This window comes from Notamacropus eugenii, chromosome 5 (assembly GCF_028372415.1).
Source record: "Notamacropus eugenii isolate mMacEug1 chromosome 5, mMacEug1.pri_v2, whole genome shotgun sequence".
In the NCBI taxonomy this organism is placed as follows: Eukaryota; Metazoa; Chordata; class Mammalia; order Diprotodontia; family Macropodidae; genus Notamacropus; species Notamacropus eugenii.
Window position 1 is genome coordinate 218,371,352 of NC_092876.1, and position 25,580 is coordinate 218,396,931.

The following is a 25,580-nucleotide window of genomic DNA, read 5'->3' on the forward strand; positions in this document are numbered from 1 at the left end:
TATTATCAATAGGTTTGTAGATAGGAAAAATGTATGACAAAGGTGGTTATGGTGTCCTTGATAATTATTAATAAAAATTATGTGTGATGCATGTAATATGTTCTCCCTTAAGCTTAGCTCAAAGTAAAGATGGCTACTGGGAACACCTTTGCCCCTAGTATTACTGAATATGATGGTGTTCCAAGTACAAGAAAATCATTTTGCTTACTGTTTGAAGTGAATTGTGATACTTATGTGAATAAAACTTCCAGCATACATACATATAGACATCACAAGTGTTTGTGAAGTGACTGCATATAGCTGACTACTTCAAAAGGGGGTTTCTGGTGATTTTTTAAAAATCATGATATAATCAATCATTTGACTCTTTACCCCACTAAAGAGGAAGGCTATATAGTTGCTTTAATGCAGTGCAGAATAACTCTCACTTCAAGATATCTGGGGCAAAGGAATGTAGGAGGTCCCTAATGGGCACTGTGAGGTCCCTAATGGGCACTGGGATTCACTAGAGACAAGAACTTGTGGTCTGCATGGTTAGAAAGCACTTCATTTGTAATTCTAGAATTGGAAAGTATTACCCTTCACCTGATGAAAACTGGGGCTTTGAGTATGATTAGGTAAAGAGATCCACCCTGCCACTGTGGCCCTATCTTCATACTGCACCTCTGGGGTTAGTTAGCTGCAGTGCTCTGTTCTAGACTACAGCCACTAGGTTTACACAAGGGCTTTAGGAGCCAAAAGTATTTGTGGAAACTGACAGATAACAAGGAAACAAAGAGAAAATCAAACCTGGCAGGATCATAGGAGGGAGCCCAAGGAAAACTAGGAAGCACTTAAGGAACAAATGACAGTTACTTTCACTGGACCATGAAACTCCAAAGAATTTTTTTTAAGCTTTTGCATGTTATATAGGTTCATAAAACCTTTTTTTCTTTTTAGATTAATATTTTAGATCTTTCTTGCATGGGTTGAAAATGAAACTCACATAAAGTGAAAGATCAATGAAATTTTTAACATTTTTTGCAGCTTATTTTTAATATTTATGGATGTCCAAACAACTCAAAGGCAGCTAGGGAGCACAATGAATAGAGCACAGAGACTTCAGTCAGGAAGACCTGAGTTCAAATGTGGCCTCAGACACCAGCTGTGTGACCCTGGACAAGTCACTTAACCTATTTGCTTTAGTTTCCTCATCTGTAAAATGAGCCAAAGAAGTAAATGGCAAACCACTTCACTATTTTTGCTAAGAAAAGTCCAAATGGGATCACAAAGAGTTGGACATAACTGCAACAATAATGAACAACTAACCAAAAAGCAAAGGTTTTATGAAAGGTCTGTCTAAGTTAGGTAGCTTTAATTCTTGAGATTTATTTTAGTTTTTCAAAAAGATTTTTTGGAAGTGTTATTTATCTCCTACTTGGTTTCAGCATAGACTATCATGCCCTTATCATCTAGTGATTTCCCTGAATAATAGTCAGCTTGGTTGTGACACCACTATTTTACAGGTTCAATTTTATAAGAATGGCGTTAGGGAAGCTATTGATATTTTTTCAGTACAATGTTTAAAATTCAGGTAAGCTGCTACCAGGTCCATGTCTGAACAAATTATGGTTCCCTTAAGTGAACCTGAGATGAACAAATTAGTGCTTCTTTTCACCTAAATTATGCAGACATTTTAAAAAGTATAATATTTAAGCAGGACATATAATTGAGAGTCAAGTTTAATAGAATACAAACAGACAGACATAATTAGACAGATTTTTCATTTATTTTCAACTGTAGACTAAAGCTTAGTGTAGCTGATATTTGGAAGGACAAGTCCAAAACTGACATCTCAACAGTCACTCCCCTTGCCACCAAAACTTCCCTCTGCCTTATACTCTTACTGTTGATGGCATGGCCCAGGCTTATAATGTAGGGTCATTCTCTCTTACCCCTTACGTCCAATCTGTTGCTGTGTCCTGCCGATTCTGCCTTCCCAACATCTCTCACATATGTTCTTTATTTTCTTTTCTGACAGAGTTGCCACATTGGTGAAGGCCTTTATTCCCTTATATCTAATTTGTTTGGTCTGGGCTTGTGATTTCATCTGTGTAGGGATTTCCCGGTATGCAAACTCCTTCCACAGATGCAAATTAGCAACTTGTCAGTGGATAAGTTATAGTCGTACAAAGTAACTTTCTGGTTTCTCCCTAATCTTGCCCATCTCCCATACAGCTGCAAAATAAAGGTCTTCCTAAAGTTCAGGTCTGACCATATCATGTCCCTGCTAATAGACTATGGTGGCTTCATGTTAACTTTGGGTTCAAATATAAAATCTTGTTTGACTTTTTAAGCCCTTCATGACCTGGCCTCTTCCTATCTTTCTAGCCCTTTCATACTGCCCTCCTTGTTGCTCCTTCAACATATCAGTTCATCTCCTGACTCTTTGCCTTTTCAATGGCTGTTTGCCATGCCTAGAATGCTCTCCTTTTTTTCTCCACCTCCTGGCTTCCATCAATTCTCAGTCCAAAGGTGTCACATTCTGCAAGTGTGCATGCCTCTTGGCTCCACCAATGTTAGCACCTTCCCTCTGAGATTACCTCCAGTTTACTATATATGTATTTGTATGTATGTATATTTGCCATACAGATATTTATATAAAATGTGTATGTTCAGAGACTTTGCACATTGTTTTTCCTGTTAGAATTTGAGTTCCTTGATGGCAAGAGCAGTTTTTGCTTTTGTATTCCCAGAGATTAGCACAGATCTTGGCACACCGCAAGCACTAAAGAAATGGGTACAGACTTGACCTGACCTATCTTCTTGGGATGTATCCTCTTTGATGGTATGAACTGTTTCACTTTTCTTTTTGTATTTCAGCTTTTGACACAGTACCTAAAACACTGTTGTTTCAGCTACGTCTGACTTTCCATGACCCTATTTGGGGTTTTCTTGGTAAAGATATTGGAGTTTGCCATTTCCTTCTCCTGCTCATTTTACAGATGAGGAAACTGAAGCAAGCATGGCTAAGTAACTTGCCCAGGGTCACAGAGCTAATAAATGTCTGAGACCAGATTTGAACCTAGGAGGAGTAAGTCTTCCTGATTTCAGGCCCAGCACTCTATCTATTGCACTACTTACTTGCCACATGGAATGCAGTAGATACTAAATAAATGCTGTTTGATTGATTACTTTGCTGTAATTTGTATTATAGTAATTTACATATTTGTAGTACCACCTCCCAAGTTTCATCCCCTTCCAGCAGATTGTAAATTCCTTGAAGGCAAGAGCAATCTTTATTTCCCTAGCATCTAGCACAGTGACTTGCACACAGTAAATATTTCAACAGGTGTTCAACTTATGCTCCCTTAATTTCCTGGCTACTCTGCCTGACTCCTGGCTAATATCTATTTCTGAAAATACCCTCTCATAAGGACACCTACATACTACTAACCTTGACCAGAGGTACGAATATGGGCTGACAGGCAGTTTAGCAGAAAAAAAAAAAAACCTTTGTAGAGTTTATCTCATCCATCAAAAGTTGATACCCCACAATTAAAGGGGCCTTAATATGCCTTTCAGCTCCTATGCTCTTTTCTATCTGATAAAACCCTTGGGACTTGTTAACATTTATTCCATAGTTTTACTTGGAGATAAAGATTCTGTCCACTACCTTCCTTCACAGCTGTGGGCTGTCTTATCTGTGGCTTTGTTTTGATAATAACAGGAAAAGTTAAGGTCTTTTTCTATGGGCTCTGAATGCTGAGTTACAAAATCTTTTTTGTTCCCTGAGCACAAAGAATCACATACTTCCTACATTTACCATCCTTTCCCCAGTCAGAAGCAGATTTTCCTCAGCTAACCTTTCTTTTTTACCCTGCTGCCTTTTGGCCACTATAACTGTCATTTCAGATTTTAAAATAACATATATTTACTCATTACTCACTCAGTAATGACTATAGCTCCCCAACAACATTTTTAGGGTATGGCTTCTGACACAGACAGCCTTCTTTTCTTAAAAGGAATTATGACCCTTTCACCAGAAGATCAAAATTTAAAACATATAAAACAAAAAATGATACAGATAATACAGGAGTTCTTCACATGGGCATAGCTCTCATATGACAGTAGAAGTTTTGAAACTACTTACTCAAAAGCTCATTAGTTTGACTTAATCCCTTCTCCTCACCCTTTATTCCTGCCCCATGCCATAACCTATCTAGAAACATCACGGGGTAGTGGATTAAGTGCCAAAGGGGAAGCAGGGACACCTCGATACCCATCATGCCTCTGATTCTCCTGGCACTGACCCACAGACAAGCGCCAGGCAATGCTTTAGCACTTACCTAAATTAGAGATTAGACGACTTGTGATCTGCCTTAATAGACTATGTTCCCACACCTACATAATATCACTGATCCTTGATGTACTGAAAATAACTTCTGTCTCAATTATTATTTTTATTATTCATATTTCTAATAGACCTCTACTTTTCCTAATCACTTTGTAAGAGACTGAGACTTCCTTTTCTTCCGCACTTTTAAAAAATTTTCTCTTTACAGATTTACATTTTTACTTGAAAACACCCTTAAGTTACACTTTTCACTGGTCAGTGATAGTCTGCAGATCCTATCCATTCTGCAAGATTGATCTATCTTATCTTTCTGTCTGTCTATTGTAGCAGGTTATAGTATTACTTGTAGGCTGCTGAAACATAACACTATTTGTTTGTAATGAGACTGAACTGATGATGAATTTTAATTACATTTGCTCATGGCTGATTTTAACTTTCAATCAGAAACCCTTTTAAGTTTTCAAAAATAACTTAAAAAAGAAAATGCTGAAAATTTAAACAGTATCTTCAGTGTGGGGAAGGTTAAGTTTGAAAACCATATATGTCAGTGTTTGAACTCATATTATTTTCTTCTTTTTTACTTTTTTTCCTTCTTCTTACCTTCAATGGCATGTGTCAATGATCAGTAATCAATAAATATCTTTATTAAAAAGAGGCAAAATGTGAGGACCAGGAAAAGACACAATAGTGTGGTAGCCATTCCTGATTAATTTCCATGACACATACTGCAGCTACATAATTACAGACAACTAAGGTCTGCAGTGGTGTTTTACATTTTAAAACCTCCTGCTAATGTTGTTTGTATGAGCTGCAACCTTTGAAATTCCAGATAAGTGCAACAAAAAATTAGAACAGTAGCTTCTCAAGGGGAGAATGAATTTAGTTATGAACACATATTTCAAATCAATAGCTAACAGGTATTGCCCCAATAATATTTTATTAAAAAATCAGTCTTTTCTTCATGGTATAGCTCTAAACTCTATGAAAATAGTACTTATGGGATATAGTGTATAATAATAATAATTTCCTGTATTATTTCTTTGTAGTTGCTAAACAGTTGCTTCTTGTTGCTCGCTTTTGCATTTGTCTGTACAACATAAATTAGCATCATATTAATTCTATTTTTCCAAATGCCTTTATTATAAAAATTAACATTGTATTATGGATTGCCTTCGCTATTTATTGTATGTGTATGTCTTAATTTACCAACTAAAACAAAAGTTTACTTTGTGTAGGGAGTGTTTTGCCCAAAATTTGTCAAATATTAAGCTACCCCTATGTACAAAAAATCAAATCCTAAAATTAAATACCTGCAAGAGGAAATTTTTTATAAATGTTTTCCAAAAAAAGGATGAAAATGAGAATGTATAATATATATTTGCTGTGAAAATTCTTTTTACATTTTGTTTCATATTTCTCATCTCCAAAATTAAAGAGGTACAAATTTAGGAGCTGCTACCTTACAAGTTAGGCTGTTTCTTTCATGGGATTCCTTATCCTAGACAGCTGACTGGCAGACCTGGAGAATTCCCTCTTTGACTCAAGTACCAGACTAGTTTTCCTAACTCACTGCTTTACTGTGACACTCCCTGGTGCAAAAAATTTTCTGTGGTTTCTCATTGCATATAGAATAAAGCTGAAATTCCTTAGTTTGATATTCAAGACCTTCCAAAATTTTACACTCAGCTACTTTTCTTCTGCTTTGCAATATGAACTGCTTGTTGTAGCCAAACCTATCTTCATCCTGATTCAGCATGCCCTTCATAATCTGGCTTCTGAAGTTTTGTTTATGCCTGGGCTTTCTAGGTCTCCCTCCAAGGTATTGTTATCTGCCTTGTTCTTAACCTGTTTGAAACTTGTCCTGCTATCAAAGTTCAGCTCAATTCGCACATTTCCATCTAGAATGACTAACACTGCTCCACATAGTGAAAAAAAATTTTATTGGTTTTTTCTTTCTCAGAGGACTCAGTGATATGTTAAAAGAAGCACTGGATTTGGGTTAAAGCACTAGTTCAGTCACCTTGGGCAAGCTGCTTAATTTCTCTGGACTTCAGTTTCTGACTTTTAACATGAGGGAACTAGAATGAACTATCTCTAACATCTCTTCCAACTCTAAATCTTATAACTAAGTGATACCATTAGGTGAGATAAATTCTCTGAAGGAAATAACTGTAAAAATTGAGAAAAGCAAAGGGTTAAAGACTCAGCCCTGGTTATGGTTAATGTCCATAGGGAGAATGTTAGGAAGTGGGAGAATGAAAGGAAGACAGGAAAGGAACGGTCAGAGAACTAAAGCATTATGGCATTATGGTACCACAGAGGCAAAGAGAAGAAGAGATCTGAATAAGGAGGGGCAAGGATGTAAGCTCCCTCAGGGCAGGGACTACTGCACTCTTGTACTAGCCCGAGCAGTTGGCAGAATACTTGTCGATTGACTGATTGAGAGGGCAGTCAATAGTATCAAATGCAAAAGACTGTGGAAAGGTAAATGGCTGGCATGGACACTGGTGACGCTGGGGTGGGCACTTTCAGTAGAATAATTGGAATGGAAACCAAATTGCAGAGGAGGAAAGAAGGAATGAATGGTTGAGGAAATAAAAGTAAATGGTATAGAACAAATACTTGAGAAGTTGGAAGTGAAAGGAAAATGAGATCTAAAATGGGTAATACTATTTTTTAAATGGAGGTGACATCTATATGTTTGAAAGCAGTCAAGAGAAAAGAACAGAGTGGACAGCAAGTGAATAAGCACAGAAACAAGGTTCCTTGTTTTTGGAAAATAAAGTATCTGGGGTACAGACACCTTAATAAATCTTTTCCAAGAAGTATGAGATCCTAAAATCATAATACAGGTTAAAGCAATTACCACCTTATATTAATATAACTATTGCTTTAGTTTTTCTCAAATAGGCTAATGTCTCCTACCTTCACCACTTTCCATGCCTTCCACAAAAATGCCCCCACACTGAGGAAGAATCCAGTATCTCCGTCGATAACGATCCTGTCCAAACATCATTGACCGTAAAGAGTGAGAAGCATCAAAGAGCTTCCTTCTGTACTGACTCTGTTGCTGTTTAAAAAAAAATCATGCGTATAGATAATATTATGGGAGCCGACTGTTTTCAAAATCAACAGAGGGATAAATTACTGTTTATTTCATTGAAACTAGCAGACAAAGCCGAGGGGGAACTGAACCAAAGCACTAGGGTTGCCCAATTTTAGTTGAGTTTCATTATCAATCAATCACCTCTTAAAGAAAGCAATTACTTTTAAATGACCAAATTAGTCCTTTTTAATATTAAAAAGACTGATTTAATTTAGGCAAGTATCCTATAAAGCATTTTTCATATTTGAATGTATATAACAGGATCAAATATTTTATTGAGGCAAAGCAGTTATCAATCTTATCAATTATGCAATAGAAAAATGTGTACATGATGAGTTAAAACTAGCTGAAGCACTATAATACAGAACTCCAAATGAGAAACTGGTAGAATTTTAGCTAAATTAAACAGCAGTGATATCAGCAACGTCTGTATATAAACTATTATTTTACTGAGTTGGCCAATTTCATATGGTCATATTTAATAAGTCAATACTTTATTCTTACATTTTAAATTTGGTTCATCTTAGTATCCAATGTACTACAGAAGTTTAAGTTAAAACAAACAAGTAGAGGACCAATAGATCAAAATTTCAAATTCAGGAGGAAGTAAAATTCATAAATAAATAAATGCAAAATATAATAGAAGCTATTAAAACTATTAATATGCAACAGCACTTAATATTTCATAGCATTTGTACACTGTTAATTCTAAAGCTATCTTTAGAAATACTTTAAACTTACACACACAAAAAATAGAAAAAATGAATGTGGCTTTTTGTGGGTTAGAAGTGTTCTTTATATTTGAAGTGTTTTAATTTAGTATCATTTGCAGCTGAATAACCTTAAAATGGTGACATCACATCTTATGTATGGATTTCAGTCGTGGGTTTAAAACTTCCTGTATTTAAAATGTTTGAATACTTTTTTTTATAGTCAGCCACTTCCATTATTCAAAAGGAATGAGCTTTATATATCTTTATTTAGCATGCAGAAATGGTAATTCTATACAATTACAACTTGAAAAAGAGAAAAACTTTATTTGAAAAGTGCTTACTTTAGTCAGTTTTTCAATCTGTTTCTCCAGCTCTTCAACACTTGCTGCTTGATCACCATCATCCTATAACAAAAAAAAGCATTATTTATCTCCTCTCAAACTAAAAAGAATGACTACTTAACTTCGTGCTTATGCTAGAAATACAAAATTTTTATGTGAAATTATAAAAATGTTCATGTTGGAAATTATAAAGTACTCCCGCATTAATTTATTTTTTTTTAGAAGATTTTTGCAGAAAAAAACATTCTTTCCCATGTTTTAGATAAAAATACTTTTTTATATAGAATATTTATCATACTTAATAACAAAATATGTAATACACATGTAAGAAAAGGAGGAATACATAATAATTTACATTATAATAATAAAATGACAAAACTTGTAAAACAATACTGTTATCCTTATTTCACAGATGAAGCAAATAAGGCTCAGAAAAGTTAAGTGACTTGCTCATGGTCATGCTGCTAATAGGTTTTGAAGTGGGGTTTTAAACCAAGGTCTTACTGATCCAGATTCAGTGCTTTAGACAATATGTCATACCAGCCAGTCAGCATGCCCTGCATAGCTCTCCCAAGGCCAATATGTCTTTTCATCAAATTCAGTGAAAAGCTATGAGCTCTTTCATCAAACCTTTTACCTCCCATTCTAAAATGGCCATAACCACAAAGGGAGGAAAGATGATTAAAAAGGAGATAAAATATCAGGAAGCAATGATAGATTACTCTAAAAACCATGCACAGCTAGTACATTCATAGCTAGTACTATGATCAGATCCAAATGGCCAGGAGCAGCTGAGTCAGTCTGACACAAAGTGATGCAAGCCACATTAATGATTACGTAGTACAGTAAACTGGTGATTTACTGAGGAGTTGCTTATTAAGCCTCCATGTAACTCATGCTCTTTGATTTTCTTAATCTCTTTTGTAATTTCATTTCAGCTATCACAGGGTTTACTAGCAAATACATTAAAAGCTGAGCGTTGGAAGATAAAATGAAAGCAAAAAGTCTAGGAAGGTGATTTGTATTTATTTTGCTACTGCAACAAAAGCCTTTATGAAGATAGGAGTTGGAATTCTGGCAAAAGCTAACTCTTGTATCATCAGTGGGCTAGTTGTTGATATCAACAGATATTACTGTACATTTTTTATTTGTAAGGTACCCTGTACTAGGATGTTTAAACTATATCCATAGCCTGTGTTACTTCAGAAATTTCATGTTATATGGACTAGAAAGAAGAAAGGGGAAATGTATCACCAATACTATTTTTAAAAAACTTTTTAATCCCTGGTTTTACTTATTAGCAGGAGTCAGCTACCAAAAGTCACCTACATAAGTGGCTATCAGTTTTTGCTTTAAAAATAACTCACATAAAACACAAGGGAGGATACATTAGTTTGAGCTGGACATTTGCTATACTTTTTAGCAGGATTCAAAGGATGTTTTTTCCCACATTGGCACAAAGATATAACTACAAAAATTTTGAATGATAGCAATTGGACAAATTTTTTTAGTTTTATTTAAAAAATCATAAACCATAATATTACTTTGACAAATTTTCTCTGAGAAATATTATCATTGATTTGCTAAAGAACCAAGTTCATATAAAGGATAAAGTTTGCAGTTTTAGAACTATAGTGTTAAAAATAAAGCCTGAAGAAAATGGGTTGTTGCTCTGAGATAAAAGGATGATTCCAAAGTGAACTTCCTCAGTCCCCCTCCTCAATTTCTCAGAATCAGAATGCATTCTTTCCTTCCCTCATGCTCCCCTATTGAAGTTAATCTCATTGCTTCTACCCTTGAGTCCATTCCTTCCTCCATCTTCCAGGACTAAACACTAGCAGTCCTCCCTTTTTATTCATCTTTATTTCTAAACAGTTATATTGATGATTAAGTTCATAGTAAAAAAGGAAATGTTAAAAGATGATAGGACAGCAAACCTATGTACTACTAAATAACAAAAAAATAGGTTAACTCAGCAAAGAGGTGATTTGGAGTTGGTCAAAAAGTGATTTTTGTTTTATGCAATAATACATGCGCTTGTCAAATAAAAAGCAAAATTATTTTTCAGTGCTGGCATTTGGGGGTAGTGAACTGCTATACAAATGATAAGTCATTATACATTACAAAACAAAAGTACAAGACAGAAGTAGTTTCAGAGGTGGTGCTATATTGTGAAATATTTTGTTTCTTCAGGGTACTTCATGGTAAAAAGAGAGCTAGTCTAACTTGTTCATTTAAGAGATGAGGAAAGTGAGCCCAAGAGAGGCCAAAGATGCAATCTCCCTTTTGGAATGATAATCCATAGAGAAAGAAAATCCACATTAATGCTTTTTATATTAGTAGTTTTAACAACTGTTTCTTTGTAATGGTATCTAAGAATAGCACATGTTTAATTCTTATGGTTTTGTAATGAAATTCTATAGATCTGTTACCTTCTTAAAGAAAGAACTTAATACAAAAACTCACATACTGCTTGTCTTACAGTTCTAAGATGTAAGCTTGGTCCAGTAAGGACTGTTAGTTCTGACCAGCTGGTATAAAGTTCATGGCCTTTCTTACATGGCAGAATCAGGAAAGGGCAAAGTGAATTAATTATTAATACATCAACACAAGGCAGACGGTAGAAAGATTATTTCACTACCACAAAAAAGTTAAGATTAGAGAAAGGCAGGTTGAATCATACAGAGTCAGGTTGTCAGCATTTCCCGTGTCTCACTTCTTAATCCAGTGTTGATTCCTTGACTTAAATTTCTACTTGTTATGGCTTGCTACTTGTTTAAATCTCTTGGATTTTTAGCACTTCAGAGAAACCCAGAACCATATTTCTGGATCTCAATAGGGAAAATACATACAACCACCTTTTTTCCCCCGACATGCTCTATCAGAACTGAGAAGGAAGTTAGGGGCAGGGTTGGGGGGAAGACTAATACTGATTCCTTTGCTTATTTTGCTGAATACTTGTCCTAGCACAAAGGACAAGAGCTTGATAGCTAGAGAGGACTTGTGAAACCCCTTTCTACAGCCTTACTCACTCCTTATGCTCTTGTAGAACTGAAGGTGACCAATACCTCTATCACACTTTTGTATATAAGACTATGGGATCATAGGTGCAAGATAACTTCAGTATCATCTGATCTAACGTATTCATTTTACAAATGAGGCAACTGAGTTCCAGAGAGGTTGTGACTTATCTGAGACTGCTTAAGCACTAATAAGCTGAGCTAGAATTCAGACCTTGGTATTCTAATTATTGCTTCTTCACCTCTGCATCACAGCTCCTAAACAAGTTCATTTTTATTCAGTTTTCTATAGCAGATTAGAAAATACATGGCTATGTCAGAGCCTGCTGAACTTATTTCATTGCATAATATTTGGTTTGTGGATATGACCCTTCCCATAAGAATATATTTACTATTTAAGATTTTGGTATGTGCAAGTGCAATCCTTCCTTTGTGAATATAAATGCAATGACACTGCTTACTAGAAAATGTATAAAAGCCCACATACATCACTAATTGTTTGCTGGTAAACAAATCAAAGGTAAAAGCAATCGCAAATAAATGAAGTATACAATGATAAAGGCCTAGAGTGAATGTTAACTGTTTAATATATGCACAGTGTGACTGAGAATCTGGAATTTATCTCAAGAAGGTTGAATTAATTCTGAAATTGAACCCATGAATAAATACTGCCAGTTTTATTCTTTATTTTGCTTTAAAAAGCTCCAGATGACCTAGACCCTGAGAAACTCCTTTGGAGGCCAGTCAAGGTTATGAAAACAAAATCTGCTTCTATAAAAACAGGCCCAATGTTAGCCAAGAAGTGATTTAGATTCTTTTGCCTTTTCTCTTTCTCCATCCTTCACCCCCTCAAACAAATACAATGCTCAAAAAAATCCAAAATGAGTACTTCTCACCTTTGTAAGCAAGTGTCCTCGACTGAACTCTGACTAGGACAGTGGTTGGTTTCATTCTCTGAGCTAACCTGACTCAAGACTCCAACATGGTGTCTGGGGAAGGAACGTAGAATCCTAGTGGGAGCCAGGTTCATGGAGAGAAATTTGAGCACTAACTTAAGCAGAATTGGGGTGGCTGGAGCAGCTATAACCCAAACATACCCTGATGACTGTCTCAGCTATTCTCAAGACTGTTCATCTTGAGCAACAACTCCCTGCCTGGTCGCTGAAGCCATTTACTAACACGATGGAGTTTCCCCAAACCATGACAACTTACTCAGGGATTCCTTCATCAGGAGGATGCCTAATTCACTGCTAACATTTCTTATGATCAACTCCCAGAACTATGTAATCAATTATTAAGACATAATTTTGAATGTAATCAATGAAGATGCCTTTTCTATGCCCCTGAGACTACTCTTTCTGCCCCTAGCAGTCCTCCTACCATCTCACCCTTCCTCCTACTTCCTCATTCCATCCTCGGTTGGATGTTTTCTGGACTACTAGGTCCAAGTTACCAAAATATCACTTCTGGAGAGCTAGAACTGATTCCTAGGAGAGGTTTTTCATATACTAGTTTCTCCTTGTTCCATCTCAGAAAACTGTTTTTGTTAAGGGTTCCTATCTGTGATTCCTGACCCAGGTGGGTTTGCTGGTTCACTTCCCAGTACAGCCCAAAACAGATCTTTTATTTGGAAAGCACATAACACAGGGAAAACAACCCAGGTAACTACAGCCCCTACCCAGAAGTGAACTCTTATTTCTTAAAGAAAGCAAAACACAACCTAGCTACCTAGTTATATTATGGGAAAACTTAAACATTGGTCAAAAGATGAATAATTCTCCTACATTTCTATATTGTCTAGAGAGAGGCATAGAATAGTAGAGATAGTGACATATGAGTTAGAACTGTTGGCAAGAGTAGTTGTCTTTCTGCCCCAGGGATCAACTGTGATAACAATGACACCATGTATGTGACAATACTTTCAAAAAGTATAAAGCACTATACAAAAATAATTTATGTTAATAAAACAAAAGACAAATCTGGGGAGCTCTATACCAAATGCTTACAGAGCTATAAAAAGAATTATCACATTTGTATAGTGTAGTATTTATATATGTTTTTATTTTACATTTAAACATTTTAAAACATATTTAAATATTCTATATTTCTATAAAAACATGCAATATACAGAGAATTTAAATTTTCTAACCTCATCATCACAAAGATCTATTTTCTTTCCTTTTTTGTCATCTTTATCTTCTTCATCTTCATCCTCTTCATCAGCTTGGTCATCACTATCATCATCATCATCATCATCATCATCACTATCTCCCCCTTTCCGTCTTCGCTTGCGTCCTGTAGTGGGTGTACCCAAAGCATGTGGTTCTTCTCCAAGTTCGCCTCCACCTGTAGTGTCTCTTTTCCCTGTTTTCTTAGCATGAATGATTCTGAGCCTTTAAATGTAAAAGAAAAAAAAATCATCATTAAGAGCAACCCCATCTGTAAATTCAATAGTTTAAGTCCTTCGTTTGAGACATTTATCTAATGTACTTATCTCAATTAGGAATAAATAATTACAACTAAAAATTAGATGAATGGAAAATAAAGAGCTGGAAAATAACCAGTAGGTAATATTCTCTTATTAAAACTCATTATTGTTTGAGGTATCTCGCTTACTGAATTAAAACATATTAAAAACATGACAAATTTTATCTGTCAGGATTATGGGAACATTACAAAACAGATGAAAACTCTGTAAGGCCCTAATTATAACAGTGAAAAAGTAATAGCAAACTTAACTCCCATTCTATATTATCTGATTATATATTATTCTATAATAAGAAATAAAAATTTGTCCTTTAGTTACTGCAGAGGACCTATCCTTTTAAGATAATGAGTATAGTATTTCCAACATTATGTTAATACTGAGGTAGAAAATTAAGTTATAATTTTAAATTAAGTTTGAACTTTGGTAGAAACTCTCAAAAATAAACTTTAAATTCAAACAAAGTAAAAAATAAGAAAATGTAATTGTTACAAGGAGATAATACTCATGTCAAAAGGAACTGCAAAGCTCCTAAAACTTTAAAACGTGAGATTAACTTTTAAAAAGAAATTAAAGATAGGAAGGTCAATATTAATAAATATAGCAAGTGGCCCAGTAGAAAGCACTAGATTTGTACTCAAATAGCTTGAGTTAAATACCTCTCACTACTATTTAATAAATATCTTCATGAACTTGGAGAGGTATTTTATCTTCCTGGGGCTCACTTTTTCTATCTTTAAAATGAGGAATTGGACTCGGTGACATCCCTTTTTAGCTGTAAATCTGTAATTATATGACCTCATTTAATCATATAATTATGTACAATAATTCCTGGGTTTGGGCCATATTTATTTTATGTCTCATTTAAATTAAACATTTCTATATCTTTATACCAAAGTGAGCCAGCTGAATTTTCTCAGTGACTTACTGCTCCTTATTGAAGAGTGTGAATAAAAACTCCAAATATTAATTTTAAGGAAATATAACTTACTTGCGAAGTTTACCTTCTACCATCCATTTGTCTCTCCTTAAGTTTGACATATAATCAATATTCTTGTCAATTTCACTGCCAATATAAAAAATCAGGAATATAATAACAAATGTTACTACATATTTTCTGCTGTATAAAAAAAAAACTTTCAACTTCTGATAAGATACATAAATATGTGTATTGATATATGTATGATGACATTTGTGTGCATGTCTACATGCATATACACACATATGTCCTGGATACACTTCAATATTGAATACTGAAAGGCAGCACGGTATAGTGGGTTCAAGGGTCAGTCTTAAAGTAATAAGTAAGACCTCAGTTCAAATGCTGTCTCCGACTCATACTAGCTCTCAGTACCCCATGCCAATTCTCTATTAGTAACAGAGGAGTTAATGATTTTTATTGGTGGAATTTCCACATTGTGAGTTTCCCACACTGTTGAGAGCACGTGTCCAGACTCTTCTTAAAACTAAATTTATACTGAGAAGCTGGTCGTAGAGCCCAGGCAACCTGAGTTCAAGTCCTACCTCAGATCATAGTGACTGCAAGACCCTAGGCAAGTCATCTCAATATTCTTGGAAATTCTAAGAGTTCCTTTTATCAATGAAATCATGAATCCAGTCCCTATCCACACACATACACAGACACAGACACACACACACACACACATGTTCTTTTGCACTGGCATGATGTACTATAAAATTTGTGCTATCAGAAGTTGTCAGTTCTTAAATGTAATTACATGCTTAAACCCAAGTCTAGAATTTTGCAAGAAGCAGGGGCAATGATGGTAAAATAATAGTGACATCCCTTTCCTTCCTGGATAAAAGCCTTAATGTACCGATTACAACTGCCCTACAGCATCAATGAATATGATTCATTTTTCAATTTTTATTCAATACTATAGTATTATCACCAGCTGTTAAGCAACTGTCCGGCACAGAATGAAAATATTTCTACACAAAAAATATAGTTTTGTATGTTCTTTGGAATTTAAGCAGCTGTCATTTATAACATGAGACAGTATCCTAGAGATAAGAGACATTTATTTAACACCTACTATGTGTCATGAACTGTGCTGAGCTTGGATAATTGTCCAAACAACAGGAATAAATGAAAAACTATGATAATGCAAAAGTGTGACTAAGAAGGTATTTACACCAAATTTCAAACTCACAAAATATGATATACATATTTAGCCCTGTATACTTTAATATTATCTTTTGCCTGAAAACCAGAGGATGGGGGGATAAGACCTGAGTAATCTAAAAATCATGAATGGAAAAGATAAAGTGAATAGGGACTTGGCCACTAAGCATGGAACATTAAGGTGAAGAGGCGTTCTTTGAAATTTGACAGAATTTGAACAAGCAAAAGGAACTATATTTAGCATAATAATCTTAATTATATTAAATATCATAATAATGATAATAAATGCAATTGTTTACTACAAATTAGTGGCAATGGCAGAATGCAAATGGATTACAAATGGTTGAAACAAACTTTTGAATGACAGTCATAAAAGCCTAATTGGAGAAACTATTATCTAAACTTGAAGAATGATGTCAAGGTAGAAAATCATTAGGTCTATGCTATGAAGTATTATATGATAGTGTTAGCAAAAGAGTACTGGCTTAAATGGACAACAGTTCTGATCCAGCAGAGAATCCCCACGTTTCAGAACCTATGACTCAGACTTCACATTGGCAACTCCCAAGGAAATGAAATATTTGGGGCCCACTGCCCAATAAGGCTTTCTTTTAATTACCTTAACAAAGCATTAATCCAAGTAATCAATAATTTAGCATAGTTATAGTACAAACTTGTTTGTTACTATGACTACATAACAGAAGTCAAATAAATATATAGATATATTAAATAGATTGTTTATATCTAGCCTATTTGACTACTGTAGGAGAACACCCACAGTTGCTGAAGAAAACGCTACATGGGAGGATAATTATAGTCATTAGGTCTCATAAAACATCAAGGAATTAAGGAGTCAAGAGACCAGAGGTGCAGTTGTCATATCTCCTAACAATGAAAGACAGTTCTTGGAACGGTCAGCGTTCACAATGAATGTAAGCAGAAATATTAAATTACAAGTAATTTTATTCATACTAAACGTCTTTTAATTTTAGTCCATATTTTTTTAAAACCCCTACAAGTCACTATAAATGTCAAAGAAGAAATACAAAAAATAACCAATACAATGGATTATAAAATCATAGGAAAGTGGTTAGGATACTCTCACCTCACAACACTCTTGCTACATGCTAGCTCATTAATGAGGAAAGCAAGTACTGATGCTTTCTGAGCTGGAGTATGTGCCTGAAAAGCTTTCGTCTTTAGGCTTTCTGTAAGTTCGGTTTGTCCACAATGGGCTTCCATAAAAATCTGCAAGATCTCAGAAACATTGTCCCGGTTGACACCAACATTCAGTAAGTGTTCCCCAAGGGTTGTTTTGGCCTGTGAAAGTTTAATTTTTATTATTCATAGCCATTTAAAAATATAACCTTTTTCAATAAACACATCAAGGTTAAAATATTAGGATTATAACATATATTTTGGATAGGGGTCACATGTTCTTGATGGGACTGAGGCACAGGGGAAAGCAGTAAACAGGACAGTCTAGCAATTGTGCTGTCTCTACTCCCTACAAAGGTAGTGAGATCACTCATATGCTTCACCAAGCAGAAGTCAGAAACCTTCCCATGTGTGAATTTCTGGATTCACTTTTAATTATTCATAGTGGCATATCAAGTTTCTATATTTTCCATTGTCCTAGGTGTAGATACTGGCACTTGCTAGGGACATGATAGTCTGTGATGTCTTCAGTGCCCATCCAGTCTCTAGAGTGAAGTGACAGATGAATGGGTAGATCAAAAGGTAATCTGTAAACCAGGTCTCCTGGCTTCTCCTTTTCAGAATATTGCTCATAGCTGAAAATATTAGAACCTAAGGATATTACTGGAATGCTAAGATGCTGCTTACCTGGAGTTTGAGATACAACCAAATATAAGACTCCACGCTAAAATTTGGTCAGTCCTATAGATGTTATATAAATTATGTGTATCTAAAGTTGTCACAGTTCTTACTGAACCCTGGAAGTCAGGTCCCAATGAAGAAAGCTGTTCTTCAAACCTTGCGCAGGGCCCATGAGTGTGTGGATTATCCCAATTATTCAAAGGGATTCCAGACTAAGTATACATCCTCCCAAGAGTGCTAACTAAAGCATAAAATCTATAGTTTGGTCTAGGACTACTTGTATTTATACCCAGACCACGAGGGTATTTTAAGGTCATAACAATTAGAATTACCTAGTTGGGATTCCTTATCAGACGTCTTAATTTTTTTATTTAACTTTCTCTTTTGGCTCATAGAACACTGTTCTTTGCTGTGAATAACTGCAGCACCCTGAAGGAAAGTTTCCTGGCGATCTACATCTAGACCTATTTGTTATCTGGGCCTTTCTCCCCCAACCCCTCATTTTCTTCTTAACTTCCCTGCAAGGCTTGCAGCAGAGAAGGATGTGTGGGGTGGGCTCTGGGGAATGTCAAAGAGTAGGGCTGTGTGGCATCAGCACACGAATTTGAGGCAGGCATTCAGTTAACATTTATTTAAAGTGATTACTATGTGCCAGAAACTAGGATAAATGCTGGAGATACAAAATATTCTGCTATGCAGAAATTTACGTTGAAATGGGTCAGACAGGGGCAGCTAGGTGGTGCAATGGATAGAACACTGACCCTGGAGTCAACCAGACCTGAGTTCAAAGCTGGCCTCAGACACTTAGCACTTACTAGTTGTGTGACCCTAGGCAAGGCCCTTAACCCCAACTGCCTCACTCCACCTCCCAAAATGAGTAAGACAACATAAAAAAAACTATGTACATATATTTTTCTCTCTGTGTGTATACGCACACACATATATGTGCATGTATGTATTTATGAATGCATATATACATCTCAGAGGAAAGGGACTGGGGGAAGGAGCAGAGAAGTGGTTGGATGGGGGCCAGCAAAGGTCTCCTTAGAAAATAAACCCTTTGAGAATCACTGCCCTCCTTAAAAGCTCTGGAACAGCCTTGTCTGGGTTCAGACATCAAGTTCTAATAGTTATTTAGCAAGTAATACTTAGCTTTCTGTGGCATGGTCTTAAGAATTATAGGAGCTAATCAAAATAATTACTTATTCAGTTCACATGATCTAAAGTTGCTGATGCACAAAAAATACATTTAAATTGGTTAAAATTTTTAAGGATTCTGTGTGTGTTTACCTTGTACCCTGTTATGAGGCCTGGATCACAGACAGCAGCAGAGAGGAGCCTTACAAGTAAGTCCTGTACTTCACCCATGCTGTCTCCTATATTGAGTAATCCCTCTTGAAGAACACTGAGGTTCGGGACATCAAGGTTCACATCGAAGCCTAGAACTTTACCAAAATTTCGTAAGAATTGTACCACCATGAGACAATCTGAAAATGTACTTCCAGAGAGAACAAGTCCTGGAATGCGAGGTAACTCTGGCAAAGGCTGCAAACAGAAGGACAAAATCATGTCAGTGAGTTCATGCATTCTGAACAGAACTTAGCCATTGCTATGAAGTTCAGATTTTGTGAAAGGAACACTATGGAGTTTTTGTTCAGATACCAGTATTTTAATAGCATGTGGCTTGTATGAATTAAATATAGCAGAGAAACTTAATTCCCTACTCTATTTTCCAGCAAAATAAATGAGAACAAAAATGCTGTCATCTGTCTACACAGCAAATGCTACTGTCATTCTAACTGTGATGACTGATTTCAGCTGATCCATCTACATTCTTTTTTGGGGGTGAGGTATGCATTTACAAGATAGCTAGATTTGTACTGAGTACAATCTGTGACAACAGGCTATATCAACGATCCTGTGATCTCAGGAGAAAGTTAAGCTGACTAAAAGGATGCTGGCTTCATGAATGCTAAACCTGACAGTAACAAAAGAAATTTCCAGCAATACTACAGCAATTTTGATCATTACAGCTTATAGTCAAAACAAAATTAGTAATTTGTGGCCTTTACAAAAAGCATATTTTTTATTAAACACAGGAACTTCCAATATGGTCCTAAAGCAGGTGTTCTTAACCTGGAGTCTGTGAACTTGTTTTTTTAAATATGTTGATAAATGCATTTCAACAACTGGTTTCTTTGATGATCCTCTATTTGATTTTATGTTAAAAATGTTATTCTGCAAAGGGATTCGTAGGTTTCATCAGGCTGCCAAAGGTCTGTGACACTAAAAAGGGTTAAGAACCCCTGCTCTAAAGGATTGCTGCTTTCCGAAAAGCTATAAAAACAATAATGAAACAAAATGTTTGTTAGATACAGTGCCTACTGAACTGGAGTATGTACTTTTTATGACTCTGAGTAAGGTGGAGGTTGTCACAGTTCTTGAAGTCTAACAGAAGAGCACAAGCCCTAACAGGTCCTGCTAAACAAGAAAAACTATTAGTACTATTCCAGTGTAAGACTATGTATCTGTCATTTATGGATGAGCCAAACTTGAAAAAGTTCAGCATCAAAAGACTGGTCACCAGGTGGTGACTTCTTAAAAGATCTACGGAAGTGCAGAGGAGTTTTGATATATATTATTGAAGTAAGTGCCCAAGTCTCATGAAATATTGGTCCTTTGGAACAACTGATGTATTCAAGTTAGTATTATTCATATTTCAGATGAGAATCATATAAAGACACTATGGGAGGAGATACAATCATCTATTCCTAGATCATACATCTCTTAAGGTCACAAGAAAAATGCCTCTTTATGAATTATTGCCAAGATACAATAAGTTGCTACTTCTACAAGAAGTATGTCCATATAATGATATGTCAGATGTCTATTGTTCTATTTACAAATTTTAGTTTCTTTGTCAAAGTTACATTTCTTTGAAAGTCCAAATAAGAACAAGTAGGTAGGAGATATTATAGGTGTATATAAAAAAGGATGGCTCATCTTTAAGGGTGATAAAACATAAAAGTGAGGGAGGTCATATTTTCACAGAGTCTTCAAGAAAAGTTTAACTATTTGCCCTGCCTCAAGAAAAGAAAAGGTCCCAATTGAGATAACTTCTGATCCAATGATTCTATGTATTTGTCCTGGGACTCCTATGTATTTAACATTGATATACTTCCTATGATCTCATATGGCTGCAAATCATCAAAGGATACAATTTCTGTAGATTCAAAATTGTGGATGATCCAAAAGGCAATAAAGTGAGAAATGGTAACTGTTAAGTAGGCTGCCACATGTACTGACTTGTATGTAAAAAGTGGTGTAAAAGTTATTAGTAAGGAAATACCTGCTGAGAAAAAAGGCAGTATGGGCTGATCATGTAATGTAGTGAGAGCAAACAACCTAACTGGTACTCATGAAATCTTAAAGTATTGCGAAGAAAGTTTCAACCATGTCACAAAGATCTCTTAATAAAGATTTATGAGAGAACACAGACAAAAATTACACAGAATGAAAAGATATTTTGGGGATAAGATCTGTTTTAGTGGTGGGAACATCCACACTGATAATGGAAATGGATGGGGTCACAGATCACAGATCCATCAAAGTATGTTGGTTTTTGGAACATTACTACTAAATGGGAAATTAAATCCACGAAAAATTTTGTTTCTTTATTAGTGGTTGATGCTATAATCACTAATATTCATTTAAGTGTAGGGCAGCTTACAGAAGGTCACTTACACGTAATAAAGGTAGGAATAATCAGAGAGGAATAATGACCTTGTTCTTTGGGTTTAGCTGTTGTGTCTGCTTGTTTTATTTTATATGTCAAGGCCCAAAGTGATTAGGGGGATATGGAAGAAAACAAGTATGTTTAGTAGAATCACCTAGCTTTGAGGAGTTTTTTGGGTAATCTTCCTGAACTAGGTTTGAATCCCTCCTCAGAATGTTTTTAAATACATAAAATCAAATACTCAGAATTGCAAAGGAAAACAATTATTTCAATACTGTAGTACTGAAGCAATATTATCAGAAGACCTCAAGATCCATAGAGCATCAGATGAAAGAGATACTCTTCCACATGCTTGTTACCTATATGTTTTCCCAACAATATTTGTGCTCCAGCTCTACATACTTCCCATCTGTGTGCCCCCTGGATGCTCTGGATGTTGCCCCAGCAACCCAGGTTCTTTAATATGTATCATGCTAGTATGCTAGTATGTTTGCTAATCGCAGATTCTTACCTGTGTGCCTCTCTATGTGTAATCTCTAGATGTGTTCGCTCTCCTCACTGATAGTATTTATACATGTAGGACAGGGTGCCAGGTTTGTGGGGGAAATGTACTATATTTCCTTACTATACATTTCATTAAATTCCTTTGATTTGAATGAATTGTGTTCTATGGTTGAATAGTACAAGTATACACATTAGCAGAGGCACATGAACTAGGTTTTTTGAGTTGATGTTGAACTACTTGAAGTACTGGGATAGCTTTTCTAGGAGGACTCCGGGGCAAGAGAAGTTTGATGCACCTCTATGTTACATAACACTAAAACTGAAAGGTAAACAAACATTCAGAAAAAAGGCAATTACTGATAAAGCCTGCTTACAACTGAGTTCTAAAAAGTCCAGAAATAAGCCTTTTGGGGCAATGCTTCTAGCTAGGCAAAACAGATAACTTTCATATGGGCAATCTATGGTAAAAAAAAAAAAAAAAGTGGGAGCAGGAAAATGGGGAAAAGGTCATAAATGTTTTAAATAGGGTAACATGTTAAAGATTACCTTTTGATCTGCTAAGCACATATCTTCATTAGGCTTCTTTAGTTCCTTTGCCATTTCTAATTCCAATCTTCGTTGTTCTAGTTTGCGTTCCTTATTTAATCTTTTTTCATCACGTTTTTCTTGCTTCAATCTTTCTTTTTCCTTTAACAAAAGAAAAAAAAAACCTCTATGTATTTCCCTTAACATAAAATGGGCATTTGAAAAAGCTCTGATGGAAATAAAGAGGGACACATAGTGCACATAAATCTGATATTCTTGGCCTGTTGAGTGAGACCCAGAAAAAGGCTTTAACACTCAGTCTTCTCCATTGTAACATGGGAATAATGACACTGAACCTACTTACCTCTCAAGGTTTTTGGAAATGTGCTTTATAAATCACAAAGAGATGTATAAATCATGAATGTGAATTACTATTGTTAATTTCATAAACAAAAGCGCAGGTCAAATCCCTCTTAGGACATTTATTTATGAGATCTGAAGAGTAATTATGATTTCCTGTTAGAGACTATCTTTTGTGTTTCAAATGAGCACTCTTATGATATCTTCGTCTATTAGATGTGGTCCATCTGGATTAGACTTACAAGACCTACTCCATATTCCATCATTCTAAATACAAAAAATATAACCAAGGCATACAAAAAAAATTGGTATAAAGTATTCCCTACTACAATGTATCATAACATCAATGAGGTGAGTATTCACTCCATCAATGCCAATGATCCTATTTAATAAAAACAATAGTGTATATAGCACTTTAAAGTTTGCATAGCTCTTTAGAAATATTATGTCATTTTATCCTCTCAATAATCCTGGGAGGTGGGTGCTATTATTATCCACATTTTAGAGATAGGAAAATTGAAACAGACAGAGGTTAAGCAACTTGCCCAAGATCATACAGTTAGTTTCTGAGGCAGAATGTGAACTCAGGTCTTCCTCACTCTAACACTCTCTATCCATTGTGCCACCTAGCTGCTTAGGTGACTCTAGCTTGACTCGTCTAAATTCTACATATCAGGTCCATACAAAATACTAGGTGCTTTTTAATACCAAATGTTGTACAATAGATTGTCTACTGTTATCCCTTACTCTAAGAACAGTGTGCCTCAGCATAGGCAGGGAAATGGACAGATTCCAGCTCCACGAATCACCATGTGATTCAGCATAGCCCAGGGCAAACAGGCAACTTTCAGTTGCCAGACAGCTAGGTGCTTCAATGTGGTCCCAAAGAAATGCATATGCCAGACACCAGCATCAGGACCCTGGCTCAGTACCAGTTAAGCTGCCAGACCCCTATGGCCTCCAGCAGTGCCAGCTACCCCAGCCCTACCCTCTCAAGTGCAGCACAGACGTGAGGGTCCCCCATGGGCCTCAGTGCAGCATCAGCACAGCACTAGGTAACAGCCAGGGCCGGCAGCCCCTGGCACAAGAAGCCTAAGACAGTGCCCCTTTCCACTCTGTGAAGCAGAGATGAAATTTAAAAGAAAGAAAAAGGCCAAAAAATATGAGCAAAAACCAACAACAAAAATAATCCATCCATAGAATGTTATTAAGGGAACATCAAGACACAAACTCAAAAGAGAACACCAATGTCAAAATACCTACGTGCAAAATTCCAAAGAAAAATGGGAAGTTGTTCCAAGCCCAGAAATAACTTATGGAAGAACTTAAAAAGGAGCTAAAAAATCATATAAAAGTGGTAGAAGAAAAGGTGGGAAAAGAAATAAGAGTGATGCAAGATAATTATGAAAAAAAGTAAACAGATTGGAAAAAGAAAACAACTGCTAAAAAGTAGAATTGGAATGATGGAAAAGAAGGTTAAAAAAATTTGTGGAAGAAAATAGCTCCTTAAAAAGTACAATAGGCCAAATGGAAAAGAGAGTACAAAAGCTAACTTGGGAAAACAACTCCTTAAAAGTTAGAATTGGGCAAATGGAAGTTAATGACTCTATGAGACATCAAGAATCAATCAAACAAATTCAAAAGAATTAAAAAAAAGAAAATGTAAAATATCTCATTAAAAAAACAACTGACCTGGAAAACAGATCTAAGAGAGACACCATCAGAATCACTGGACTATCTGAAAGTCATAATCAAAAGGAGAACCTGGACAGAATCTTTCATGAAATTATCAAGGAAAACTGCCCTAATATTCTGGGACCAGAGGGCAAAACAGGCTTTGAAAGTATCTACTGATCACCTCAGGAAAGAGATCCCAAAATAAAAACCCCATGGGACATTACAGCCAAATTACAGAATTATCAGGTCAAGGAAAAAAATACTACAAGTGGCAAGAAAAAAAAACAAACCAATTCAAATATCAGGAAGCCACAACCGGGATTACACAGGATTTAACAGCTGCAACATTAAAGGATTGGAGGTCATGAAACATGGTATTTCAGAAGGCAACCCAGAATCACTTAACTGGCAAAATTAACCATATTGTATATTAAGGGAAAAAAACCGATCCTTCAATGAAATAGGATTTCAAGCAACATAATATACAATAACCAAATGCTATTATGTTTTTTGTTGCCTGTGGACATGTGCCAAAACCAGCTCTGCAAAATCACTGATTTCCCTATGAGTCTAGAAACTGAGTTAATCGTAATAGACTCTGCTCCTGTTTTTTGCCACATTGCTATCCACACTGCAGAAATGCAAAGGAGTCAAAAAGGACAGAGGTCCATTTTGTATTTTTCTTTCACTAGTTACCATGGCCAGAGAATTTATGACCAAGTGGTAAGACTACTGATGCTGAGCCCCTCTGTGCTTCCTGTGAGGGCTCTGAGCTCTCCTTCATGCTGCTGG

General features: G+C 35.7%; 1 protein-coding gene across 44 annotated transcripts in view; it reads right to left on the reverse strand.

The window, feature by feature from the left end:
- Nucleotides 1–25,580, reverse strand: part of BAZ2B (bromodomain adjacent to zinc finger domain 2B) — a 353,036-nt gene that overhangs the window by 27,051 nt on the left and 300,405 nt on the right. For all 44 annotated transcript variants that reach the window (XM_072612090.1, XM_072612107.1, XM_072612104.1 and 41 more), the window contains 7 exons: nt 22,773–22,913; nt 19,277–19,531; nt 17,253–17,467; nt 14,993–15,067; nt 13,666–13,909; nt 8,497–8,559; nt 7,262–7,406 (listed from right to left, as the gene is read on the reverse strand). In XM_072612090.1, the coding sequence (XP_072468191.1) occupies nt 7,262–7,406; nt 8,497–8,559; nt 13,666–13,909; nt 14,993–15,067; nt 17,253–17,467; nt 19,277–19,531; nt 22,773–22,913 (1,138 nt within the window). The remainder of the gene's footprint in view (nt 1–7,261; nt 7,407–8,496; nt 8,560–13,665; nt 13,910–14,992; nt 15,068–17,252; nt 17,468–19,276; nt 19,532–22,772; nt 22,914–25,580) is intronic.